Source organism: Chrysoperla carnea, chromosome 3 (genome assembly GCF_905475395.1).
Source record: "Chrysoperla carnea chromosome 3, inChrCarn1.1, whole genome shotgun sequence".
Classification (NCBI taxonomy): domain Eukaryota; kingdom Metazoa; phylum Arthropoda; class Insecta; order Neuroptera; family Chrysopidae; genus Chrysoperla; species Chrysoperla carnea.
This window is the reverse complement of record NC_058339.1, coordinates 67,617,780-67,630,978: the sequence shown is the minus strand read 5'-3', so window position 1 is coordinate 67,630,978 and position 13,199 is coordinate 67,617,780. Positions and strand designations below refer to the sequence as shown.

General features: G+C 29.9%; 1 protein-coding gene across 2 annotated transcripts in view; it reads right to left on the bottom strand.

The window, feature by feature from the left end:
* Window positions 1-4,619: 4,619 nt before the first annotated feature.
* Window positions 4,620-13,199, bottom strand: part of LOC123296568 (F-actin-monooxygenase Mical-like) — a 32,159-nt gene continuing 23,579 nt past the window's right edge. For both annotated transcript variants that reach the window (XM_044878092.1, XM_044878093.1), the window contains 5 exons: window positions 8,126-11,236; window positions 7,594-7,747; window positions 7,399-7,534; window positions 6,943-7,341; window positions 4,620-6,148 (listed from right to left, as the gene is read on the bottom strand). In XM_044878092.1, coding sequence (XP_044734027.1) covers window positions 6,061-6,148; window positions 6,943-7,341; window positions 7,399-7,534; window positions 7,594-7,747; window positions 8,126-11,236 — 3,888 coding nt within the window. In that variant the 3' untranslated portion in view covers window positions 4,620-6,060. The remainder of the gene's footprint in view (window positions 6,149-6,942; window positions 7,342-7,398; window positions 7,535-7,593; window positions 7,748-8,125; window positions 11,237-13,199) is intronic.

The following is a 13,199-nucleotide window of genomic DNA, read 5'->3' as shown; positions in this document are numbered from 1 at the left end:
ATTTAATATTAATTTAGTAATAGAAAGTCTTAAAGGAAAGACTAGAAAGTGAAATTAGATTTTAAAATAAAAAATTTGTTTTTGTTATCAAATCGACTTTATGTTTGTTTAAAATACGAAAGAAACGACTAAAAATTAAACACAATGTGATAAGACAACACTGTACAGATATCGAAGAAAATGTAATGAAAAATTATTGAAATTTTCATGTATAAGAAAAATGTTACAAATAAAGTGCATTTCAAATGTTATTTCTCATATATTACTTCCTCGATTAAACAATATCGGAATATGTATTTACGTTCACCTTGTATTAAAAAAACAAATATGTACAGATTTAGCGAAGCAAAAAAATGAAAACAAAGAAAACGAATATCTCACTAAATGATGAAACCAAGGTCCAAACAAACGTTATGTTAAGTAAGATCTTATTTTATCAAAATTATCGAGGTTTTCTGCTGTAGTCAATCCCATTACTTAACAACATTACCCCCCCCCCTCAGTTAGAATTGCACTGCAGCATGGATACTACTTGCCTTAACATCCACTTCTTTATTTGCTTCTATTTCTGTGCGAGCTAATTATTCTTACATAGGTTTTTGTCGTTAAGATATTTACACGCTATTTTTGAGCTGATAATACAGTTCGAAAAAACCGCCTTGCCACAATTCCTGTAATTCCATCTTACATTTTCTTTTTTTTTTTTTGGCAGGTCATTCTCTTTGCCATTTTATTTTAGTCCTGCCATTTAATTTTACCAAAGTAAATAACCTTTATTATTCTTAGGTGCCACCGTTTACTAGGCATTTCCAGATTATAGAAGATAATAGTGTAAGATCTCAGAACTTTCAGGACTAATAGACATTTCATTGTGTTGCAAAAATTATGCAGCCAGTCCAGCTAGTGAATTATTCAGCATCTGAAATCAAAACTGTACAGCTTTTACACACGAAGCTACTAAAAATAAACTGATTGATGACTGAAATCTCTAGCCAATCAGTGGGCAGTCATGGCTCATGCAATTGTGAATGGGGCCTTTTGTGGGTAACCAATTAGTCGCCAGGTAGTAATCAGTTGTATTTAAGAATAGCTGCGGCTACTCAAATCATCATTTTCCCAAAATAAATATCGTTTACTATTCCTAGACATTTTCAGACTGCAGAAGATAATAATGATCTCAGCACCTAGTGAATTCTTCAGCATCTGAAATCAAAACTACAAAGCTTTTAAACACGAAGCTACTAAAAATACACTAATTGGTGATTGAAACCTCTATCCAGTCAGTGAGCAGTCACATACAATTGGATAGAAAACTGTGAACGGCGGTATTTGTGGGTAAACAATTAGTAACCAATTAGTAATCAGTTGCACTTAGAGCAGCTGCGGCTACTTAATCACTCTGTTTCTATCTATAGCCCACAATGTTATTATGTCCACCATGTCTATAAAGAAACTATCAATTTTTGAGTAACAAACCAATTGAGTTTCTTTCGAGGAGCTTCGTATGAAGAATCACAACACAATAATATAACAATTCGTTCTCAAAAATATTTTAATCAACGCATAGAATTACTAAATATTACATATTACATATTTATATATATATAACAATGACTTCAAAGTGGATACTTGTTAAAAATACTCAAAAACAAACAAACTAAAAAATAATTTATTTTGTCACGCAAGCGCGTCAAATATAATAATTATAATAATAATAATAAGCGTCAGAATAAATTCATATAATATTATTAGGTAGGTATAGATGATTTTTAACGTACATTATATATTAAAACAAATATGAAGAATAATAATTATGTAATACTTTAAAGATTGAAAAAAAGAGTTAGTCCATTATTTGTTTTAATATATAGGATATTTCTAAATTTCCATGAACAATGGCTGATTATATGGCAATTTGTTTATTAGGTGTTTTTTCTTTTATTTCGTTTTGTGTCGGAGTTCAGTTCATTATAGAATTATTTTTCTGTAAAACATTTTCCGCACTCTCTAATAATTCGACGTAACTTTACGCCATTAAGAATGCAATATTTTTAAATTTCTTGATTCAGACAAGGAACGAATCTTATTTATTTTTTTCAACTTGAATAAGAGGGTTGAATATTTGCACTTAAGATGAATTAGTGACAATGATGTGCCTTTTGGGTGAGTTTTAACGTTACTGCCCATGTCGCCCTTTTTTAACACCGAAATATGGCTTCTCGCAGAGAAAGCTTTTATCACCTCTACGTCTTCTCGAATTGAGGCTTGAAAATTTTTTAACTTAATTAATTTTAAGGAAATGCCTTTTAGTAGCGTCAACTCCGATACGAAACAAAATTGAGGGAAAAAACTAAAGAAACAAATTATCATTATATCATCCCAAGATTTCTTTCTAGAACCGTCTACATTTAAAAACATCCTGTACATGTTAATACAGATAAACGTTATACATTTTATTTTTTGATAATATTATCATGCACATTAGCTTGTTTTTCAAATTACAAAAATTGTTATTTTTATTTTTTTACTTAAAATTTGTTTATTTAATAATGAGGTTTTGTTTTTTAATTTAATTTATTTTTTATCTAGAAATATTTTTTTTGTTATTAATTTTTAATAGGATTATTGTTGTGATGTAAATTTTATAATAAAGAGGCCACTTCTTTTTTTGTTTTAAATTTACAATAAATTGTAAAACAAGCACCATATATAATTTTTATATATTTAATAAACCTTTGTCCTTGATCATCGAATACATTTATCAGTTTCATATAGAATGTTTATTGTTTATGAGGAACACAATAACATGAATTATAATCTCAAACGATTGGAATCATAGGTTAAAAACAGAATTATTTTCATAGGCCTTAGAAAATCGATCCATTTGACCATTTAGATAACTTATTAAATAAACACTTTCAGGTTATATACATGAAAGAAACCTAAAAAGAGTCGCGCAATTTTTATATCTAATTAGCCAGGGGCCGGATTACCGGGGGGTTCACTGTACCGTAATAATAGAGACAGAAGTTTCGCTTAGAATGTTGTAAAATACTTCGCATTGTAGTCATATTTTCATTATTAATGCGTTAAAAGCGTGAAGTGTTCTTCATTCATATTTCCATAGTTACTCTACCTTTATAAATATTCAGCGAACAATTTAGGCCAATGAGTATTAAACCCAATTTTTTTAAATTTTACATAATTTCCCATGCTTCTACCTAACCAAATTTTTTTTTTTATTTCATGGTGTATTTTCAAATTTCATTCCAATTCAAGAAGTAAAAATCTTATTAGGAGCTTGAATTTACTCGTTTTTTCACGACAAATCATATTATCTTAGCCTCTGTGTATATCACATTACTCTAGCCAACTTCGTCTTGAAAAGCTTACTATCAGCGTCAAAATAACAAAATAGTTTTACGTTCCGAAATATAAACACATTTTTCCACAACGATAAAAGTCGTCAAATTCTTATGAATAAAACATAGGTTAAGGCAAAGATTTGGAAGTATTACTCGATGAAAAATCTCTGTAAGAATCAACAGTCTCCAAAGTTGCTACTACAAATATTCAGCGCAGCGTTTCAAGTTCATATTTGTTAAGTTCCTTTGGGAGGGGATGCGGCAAACTGATAAAAACAGTGAAAATTCAAGTTCTTAATAAATTAAGAGTGTTGAAAAATAAGAAGTTACTTTCAATAAATTGTATTTAACATAGATTGTATTCGACATTTAAACAATAAACAATTAGTACAAGATCCGAATTAAGGTCGACCTTCACCCATCTGTTTACCGAATGAAAGTTATTTTTTATGAAATGTAAAATATTTACAAATATCCCTGTTGTGGGTTGCCCTAAAAAATATGGTCCAGACAACTTTTAATAAAAATATCAAAACTTGGAAAGCTTGTAAACTTTATTTTTTGACTGATATTTTGTGGACAATCATATAGCACCGTATTTGCAATAAAATTATCTTTATTTATATATGTGAGGCAATGAATTAACAGATGAACTTAATTACTATTTACAACCTGTATAAATGCGATAATATTGAAGGAAAAGAAGCAGTCAACATAGCTGCTGCATATTCTTTATGGCTTTTACTTTCGAGTAGATCAATATTCGTTAGATATGTAAGTCAGTGAAAAATTTCAAAAAATTTTACTCTTGATATTTTCACTAAAAGTAGTCTTGACCACATTTTTTTAGGCAACCCATTGCAGGGATATTTGTTAACATTTTATATTTCATAAAAAATAACTTTCATTCGGTAAACAGATGGGTGAAGGTCGATCCTAATTGGGATCTTAGACTAAATATCCATATAAAAATTGAAATATATTTATTTCCTAAAATTTAATTTTTTTTTTTTTTTGTTGTCATATCACACTTTTGTATTTCAGTTAAATTCTTCATAACTGAAAATTATTGATATTTAAAAAATAAAATAAAATGAAAAACATACAAATAATAATAATAATATAAATAAAATTTGCCAATAAAACAAAAAAGTTCATGTCATGTATATAATAATAAAATGTGTGGTTTTTGATTTGTGAGTTGTATATAAAAATTGTAAAATACTTAAAAAAAATTAAAAATGAAACCTTTTTATATAAAAGTATAAAATTGTACAAGCAATTGTAAAATTGTTCACCTACAATCGACATAAACATGATTGATACTTTTTTTTTTTTTTAATTTTTGAATTATATTTTTTTGAGCTCGGATATTAGGTTCGCTTTACAGCTACTTGCAGATTCTTGAAGATATAAATCATTCTAAAATATGTAATATTAAGACGATTCATATCATCAAGGATCTGCAATAAACTCTAAACCAACATTAGATATTAAGATGAATAATTTGCTACATTTTAATTAATTTCGAAGCTTTACTTTTAGAGAAATCCCTGTTGCCTTCAAATCCTTCAGCGTTTAATAACTATGAGAAAGAATGCACTTACTTCCTTTTTGTTTATCAATAGCGACACTGGAAAAGGAACTATGGATTGTGAATTCGTTCTGACAGTCTAAGTGATATCAAAAATAGGTAAATATGGCGTCTGTTAAATGTCATTTTGTTAAATAATTTTGGTGCATCCTAAAACTTGAACAGTTTGGTGGATTTTTATTATAGACATTACTAATTTCGACTTACATCGTAAAAATGCTTCTGAAAGTTAACATAACTACCGTTAGCCACCGTTTTAACGAAATTATGCTAGCATAATACTCCAACGCTCTCTAACTTGTAGAAAGATTTTTTTTTTTAATTAAGAAAAATCCTATTTATGGGCCCCAAAAACAAAAATTGGTGCGTGTATCTACATATCAATGGTATTCTGACGCAAGATTGTATAAAAACAAGATTTTATTCCTTGCCTGACTTGATGTACATTTTAAGTACGGCTATATTTTTAAGGATGTACGTAGAAATGCGCACTCTATAAATAAAAATATGAAAGAAAAAAATTTGTATTACAAAGCTAGATCAGATTACCGCTGATGATTTATTTGATAAATGATAAATGTTCTACTTCAGATTTTTAGGCCAGAATGATACATCAATTCATCTCATCTACTTCTTCCGAGTTCATTATTACGCCGATTGGAATTTAACGGAAAAAATAATTAATTAAAATACATTGTGAATATTCACACGACTTAATTTCCCATCTCTTCCTCTCTTCACACTCCCATCCACACATATTAGACCTTTTTTTTTATTACATATTATATCAGTTCGTAGACTTTAAACTGAGAAACACGTATTCCATTCCCCGAATGGAGTACGCTCCCAATTTAAGATCGCATTACCTCTATACACAAATATCTATCGTACTTGCCTCTTTATAAATAATTTTTATTAAACCCCTGACGCTAAAAGAGGGGATATTATTATTTTCGGCTTTTTTACTATTTATGAAGGACATATGACGCTGATTTTTTAAATAAAAAAATGAATCAGATTCATCATGCTGCCATCGTTATATCACAGAGCAAACTATATATGTTTATTTATTTTAAATTTTTATTTTTCATTAAATATTCATTATTTACTGGGCGATTTTTTAAAGGACGTTAACTGTAACCCTTTTGCTAACATTAAAGCCTCCAAATCACTATCTTCTTTAACATACCTACAAATAATATAGTAATTTATTTCAATAATTCAATTATTTATTATAATTCATTTCTAGTTAGAGAGCTGGCGACATTTCCAGAATTTTAACCAAATTTTATTTTAGTTTGCCAACTGTGGAGGGTAGAGATAAGAAGAACCATCTCTGTGTATAAAAAGTGTCCATCGAATGCGTCAAATTGATGGCGCCATGTTAGCAATTGATATAATTGCTGCTATAGCAAAAGTGTAAGTTTTAAAAGAAGTGCTCAAAGTAATAAGAATAAAATAAAAATCACAATTTGTTAGAGAAGGATAGAGAAGTTCACATCAAACACAAAGTAATAAGAGTAAGATAAAGATCTAAACAAGTTCCTCACCGATGAATTTTGGTTCTCTTTATCTCTAACGGTGCGTTGAACACTCTTTTGAATGGAACAAAAATGTCAAATTTTTACTCAAAAATGGGTGCCATATCTGAATGCAGGTTCAAGATTATGGTTTAGAATCAATTTTTTATAAATTTGAGCAAAATACGAAATGTGAGCAATACCTCATTCTTGTTCTGATAAAAATTGCGAGGGACTTCAAAAAGCCAATTCTCGGGCACTCAACCAAATCTATTTAGCGATATTACAATAAACCTGGTCTTGTCACACATATGCATGCATTGTTATCATTTTTAATATAATCCTAGTCCCCCAGCACTATAGACCCGAATGCGGCAAAATCGACACCTCATTAATGATATCATTAAAAATCTACCGCTACCAGCTCGGTAACTATTCTTTGTATTTAAAATTAATCATTTACCTTTGATGATTTCTTTCTAGAATTAATGCAAGTGATTCACGTTTTTCGTTAATATCAAGTAACTGATCCATTATTGCACTATCGGAAACTTGTTCGGTAGGACCTTTTGATGACCCTGAGGAAGAACGTAATTTTGTTTGAAGTAATGAATGTCTTTCTTCAAGTCGAAGATCTTCAGCTCTTGCTAATAATTCCCTTTCATAACGTCTTAATGCGGCAAGTTCACGCATTAATGTTAACCATTCAGCTAATAAAGCACTTTCATCAACTTTTTTCTCTACCGCCGAAGAATCTTCACCTCGAAGAATTTTTTCCAATTCAACACCACGTGATTCTAAATCACGTGTTTTCACCTCAGTTTCTTCTAATTTTCGTTGAATTTCTTGGGCAATCCGTAAACTACATTTTCAAAATGCACATTAGATTTTTTTCTAATATCGAAATCATTGTACTTACCGTTTTTGTTGCGACATTCGCATATGTTTTCGTTGATCTAAATCGTCTACTGAGAGTCTTCCTGTTTCAGAAAAATCTAAAGCATCTGAACTCCAAGCACGTTCCCTTTGAAAATCCGTTTCGGAAAGACTTTCATCTAAAAATTTATTTTGTAATAATTATTGAGTTCGAAAGATCGTATTTTAATTAAGTTACCTCCAGTTCGATGTGAAGAATTTAAAACGTATTCTAATGGTGGAAGTGGCGGAACTGGTGGTGCGTCTTTTTCTATAGAAGAACTGCGGCTTCTTGGTGAATATGATTTTCTACTCATTTTCGTTGGACTTTCTTTACGAAAGGACAATGGTTTCTAAAAATCAATATAAAAATTTTCGTTTTAATTAGAAAATTTATTAAAAATTTTTTTTTATATTTAAAACATTACAATTCAAACTATTCGAATAAATGAAAACAAGCAAAGAGAAGAGAAAAAATGTAAACAGCTATCGGAATTGAGCCCGGTTCTTTTGTAACACGAAGATTACTTTTTGTACACATCAATTTATATGAAATTTTATAGCAAAAAATTAACAAAATTAATTTTTTTTACTAAATTAAAAAGTTAAGTAGTGAAGAACTATTTATTTTTTTTTTTTTTAGCTCTGAATTTTCAGAACCTTAAACCAATTTTTAAGGTGTAGCGTGAGTCATTGGAATGTAAAATTAACCTGTAAAAAGTAAATATTACCTTTGATTTATCTCTAGATTTTGGTGATATACGAAACAGAGAAAATCGTTCTTTAGACGAACTATCACCAGGACTTGAATTTGACCGTGATGACTTTCCAATTGGTTCCACCTCTTTACGTTTATGGAAAAAATTACTAACTGCTTGAATAATACTTTTTCGTTTTTCACCCGCCGGTTTTCTTTCATTATTTTTTTCCGCCAAACACGGTTCGGATTTAAAATATGCCGAATTTCTATCACGATTACGACGCACTAAGTCACTTAAACCATGTCCCGAAACTGATTTTTGTATACCAATACGTGCTTCTCTAGATATTTCACTAAATGATTTCGTTCGATTTGGTTTTTTCGACGATGATGAAGATGGTACTACTTCCGATGAAAACAATGGCGACGAAGATGAATCGTTCGTTGAAATATTTTTTATCGTAAACATTAAATGTTCGTTAATTGATGAAGATCTATGAAATGTTGGAGGATTACTTTCAATTACGTCGGTTTCAAACACAACACTATGTCTTTGTGGTTTCTCAAATTGTCTAGGATTTAACATATCTGTATGTTCTGACGTACTTTTTCTCATGATTGTATTATGACTACTAAGATCTTCCCTACTTTTTGTTAAACCACCCCCAGAAGGCGCTGGTGATTTATTTTTATTCGACCTTGTTGGTGAATTCCTGAATAATTCGGTATCCGTGGTGGATTTTTGTAGAGTGTAAGTTGATAACTGAGGTAAATCCTTTTTGATTACTTTTTTATCGGCACTATTAGAATCCTGAATACTTTTTTTTCGATTTGATTGTAACTTTTTTTCGGCTTTTAGTTTGTTCATAACCATTTCATGGATTAAATCCTTTTGTTTTGCTCGTTCTTTGGTAATTTCTTTTAATTTTTCTGATGTGCTTAAATGTAATTGTTGTTTGGGGCTGGGTGGAGGTGGTGTTGTTTCTTTATGTTTTGGTGAATTGTCTGATTTAGATGACGGTGATGACGATAACGACGACTTACTTTTACCTTTTGATTTTCGCACATCGATTGAATCTCGCACATTACCAAATTCAGTAATCTTATTTTGCAGTCTTGTTACATGTTCTAAATATTCTTTACTATTTTCTACATTCTCCTCAGTCTTTATTTTACTGTCTTTGGCATTAATATTACATTCTTCATTCATTTTTAAACTATTTTTATTAGAACGATTACTTAAAATATCATCCCCACCATCCTTATCAATTTTCCTATGCAAAGAATTATTTTTCTCTGGTTTCGTAAATAACTGTTTACGAGCCGAAGATGTTAGATTAATATCCTCATTGTTATTAGATTTTAAATAACTATTACCTGACGTTAATTGTAAATTATGTGTATCTACATTCACGAATTGGACATAACCTTGATTTCGAAGCATGGCCATATTTGTGGCAGATGTTACATTATCAAAAACATTATTATCCTCCGAAACGGTATCCATAAATTCAATACTATCCAAATCAGCTAAATGAGTTGGAATTGTATTAAAATCTATTTTCGAATCTCGACCACAAACATGTCCGATATTTAAATCATCTAAATTTGGATTTTTCGCTGATGCTATTAATAATTTATTCTTAAATTTTGGTTCTTTTAATTTTTTTCGATTTGTATCAAAATCTGCATCCATTTTCATATCATCTAAATCATCTGAAACATTTTCATCTCTTGCCCAATCAGACAATTCCGTTTCAGTGAGTGCCGCTCCGGTTATATCACGATTCGAATCAGTACTTGAAAGACTTATATCGCTAGAAGATTTTCGTACTGATAATTCGGCTAAATTATGTATGTCTAATAATTTCACTGGACTTTGATCTAATAATTTCGGTTGATTTAACACTTTTGGTTCACTTTTTAAACTACCACGCCTATGATTTTCTGGCCCTTCTAAAGGTTTCCATGAAACTGTATAATTCATGTCGATATTCTTTGAAGGAATTTTATTTGCTTCCTTCTCTGGTTCTTGAATTACAAGTAGACTGTCCATAGCCATATCCTCAGGTTCTTCACTTCCATCATTTATTTGTAACTTAGGAACCGTTAAATTATTTGTAGTTGACGAGCTATGGCTCAATTCATGGTATTGTTTCTCCATCGAATGATTTTCATCAAACGAAGATAGAGAATCGGTATCCACATCATCGAAAGAAGAAGATGTTTGCGTTGTTAATTCACGATTATTATTATAACGTGGTAAATCGGGGACAATGATCGATGTTTCTTGTATATCATTATTTTTATTATCGGATTCAACGGCTTTAATTGTTTGAACAGTATCATCCGTATGGGATGATACAGGATTTGATTGATGCGATAAGCCTGCGTTTGGTGAATCACTTGGAGCTAATCCAAATTTACCAGAAACTCCATCATTTTCTGAATCAGATTTTTGTACGTTTAAACAACATAGCTTGTTATATTTATCCGAAGTAGAATCGGTTTTAGGTTCTTCTTTTAAGTGAGTCGGTGACAAGGTTGGCGTATGCTGTATTTTTGGTGGTGTGTTATTGAAAACAGTTTGCATAGTTGGTGAAATTGAGGGAGATGGATTTAATAATTTTTGATGTTCACTAATATTGCTATGAAATGATTTTAATTTTGAGTCCAACATCGAGGCTGATCCAGATTTTTGTATGTTATTACTAACATTTGCCGAGCCAAGTAAATATTGTTTCTTTAACTCTAAAGATACTTTTGATGCAATTCCTTCTGTACTGTGTGTACGATTTAAAAAATAGAATCCACCCTTTTGATTTAATGGTGCTTTCGGTGCGAGCGTTGATATATCTGGAACAATTGGTTTAATTTCAAGATGTATATCTTCATCTTTTTCCTTCAATTGTTTTTTATTTTCAGCATAATCGGACTCTTTTGTTTTGATATACTTGATTTGGATTTTTTTCGGTGATACATAACTGCCCCGTGTTTTTGTTACAAACGCATCATTTAATAGAATTGGGGGAATTTCCATTGTAGGTGTTGCTCCATCTAATTTGAATTCGGAATCTGTTGATATTTCGGTAGCTGAATCGCGTGATTCTTCTGATGATTCGGTTTCTTCATCCGATGCCACCTATAAAAATTATCAATCCTAATAAATATATAATGTTAAATAAAAATAAACATTCAATTTGATTTTTTTGTAATTTCACACAGCCAATCATTCAATCATCCAATTTTAAAATATTTCTATAAAAATTCAATGAAATATCCCAAAATACTGAATCAACGATATCAAAATTATAAATATTTAGAAATGTATACGTCTGTGCGGGAATCGAACCCAAACCTTCTAGCATTCCATGCCAGCCAGCACTCTGTCCCTGATCCGTCAGATTATAGGGTGGATATGTCATTGTCATTTCAAAATACAAATTAAGAAATTCTTTCTGTATCCCAAGTATTACAGGCACGAAATACTAAATGCCATTCGTATATTCTTAAACTTATCAATGAGGATAATCTAACAAAACCTGGGCCAACATAATTTAATTAGATTCAAATTTAATTAGATTGGGTTGAATTATGTTGGATTCAATTTTTGGCAAACACAATGATAAGTTTGAGATGTACCAGTGGTATTTGTAGCCTTGTTTATCTCGTGATAAATCGATGAAAAAAATAATATTTGTTTTTAGTAATCGAAAATTAAATCCCATAAAAACTACAGTTTTCCATCTACACAGATATATCAGTATGAGGTTAGTTTGAAAAAGTTTCAAGTATCAACATAAAGATAGCGTTACTCGTCAAATATATTTATTTATGTTTAATGTAAAACGAAAATTGAAGATACCACCACATTCACGGTGAACTGCAGAAAATTAAACGTTCCAAAAAAATGGTAGAGATTTTTTCCATGAGTCAAAAAAGAAAAAAGGCTGATTTTAAACAAGTCAAGGAATTACTGAAGCATTAGTTGAAGAACTGGCTTGTAATTTTATTCTCCACAAACATATTAGATGGAATGGGAAAGTCATTAGATTTATATTAACGCTTATTTGAATCATTAGATGCCAAATAATACTTAGGGCGAGTTAAAAAGATGAGATGTTTGGTGCGTTAAAAGTAAAATCTCACAAAGCGGCTATGTTAAATAATATAAATAAATTTGACGAATAACTCTTGTTTTATTGTTAAATTGGAAACTTTTCAATTTACCCTCGTATTGAGCACACCCCACAAATTAAAACCGTCACCACATTTATGGGTACAATCATAAAATTAATAAATATTCTTAGAAAATTAAACCTCCATTCACACAAAAATAAATTTTACACATTCACAGAAATAAAATAAAAACAACCATGCAATATTAGAATTATTTTTTAGTTATTTTTACGTATTGTTTGTGTGCTTTTAGGGAAATATTAATTTTTATAATATTAAAGAATAAATATTTATAATATTTGTAGGTAATTATTATTTACAGATTTGAAAAAGATTTTCAACTTCCTTCAACCATTTTTTCTAGAAATTTAATTAACAAATAAAAAAAATCATTAGCACAAAAAAAATTATTGTTTAGAATCTAAAATAAATCGTAGGACGTTGTTTTGGATTTGGTTAATTTCAAATAAGCTAAAATTGGTACAACAGAAATAGTAGATAAATTAAGATATTCGGATAAGAATTTCTTATTTTAACGTTATGTTTCTTTATAAATCAGAAGTAAACTAAAATTAATTAATAACTAAAATAATTTAAAGAATATTATACGTTGTTTGAATTGGATATTTGACTTTGCGAAACATGTTGCCAGTAATGTAACACTCTTTTATAAACCTAAACTTATCCGAGCATACAGAAACAAGTTCCTGTAGTTGGGTTAATTAGTTTGTACCTCTTTAGGATTTATTCTTTCAATCGCCATTTTTGCTATTATGCGATTCGATTTGATTTGTAATCGATCGATGTTTCATGTTACTACTCGTAAGAAACCACTTATCTTATTCGTAATGAACCACTTGTCTTACTCGTAGGAACCTATGCATTGCAGAATTCTTTGTAATAACTCGAATTATATTATTGTTAAT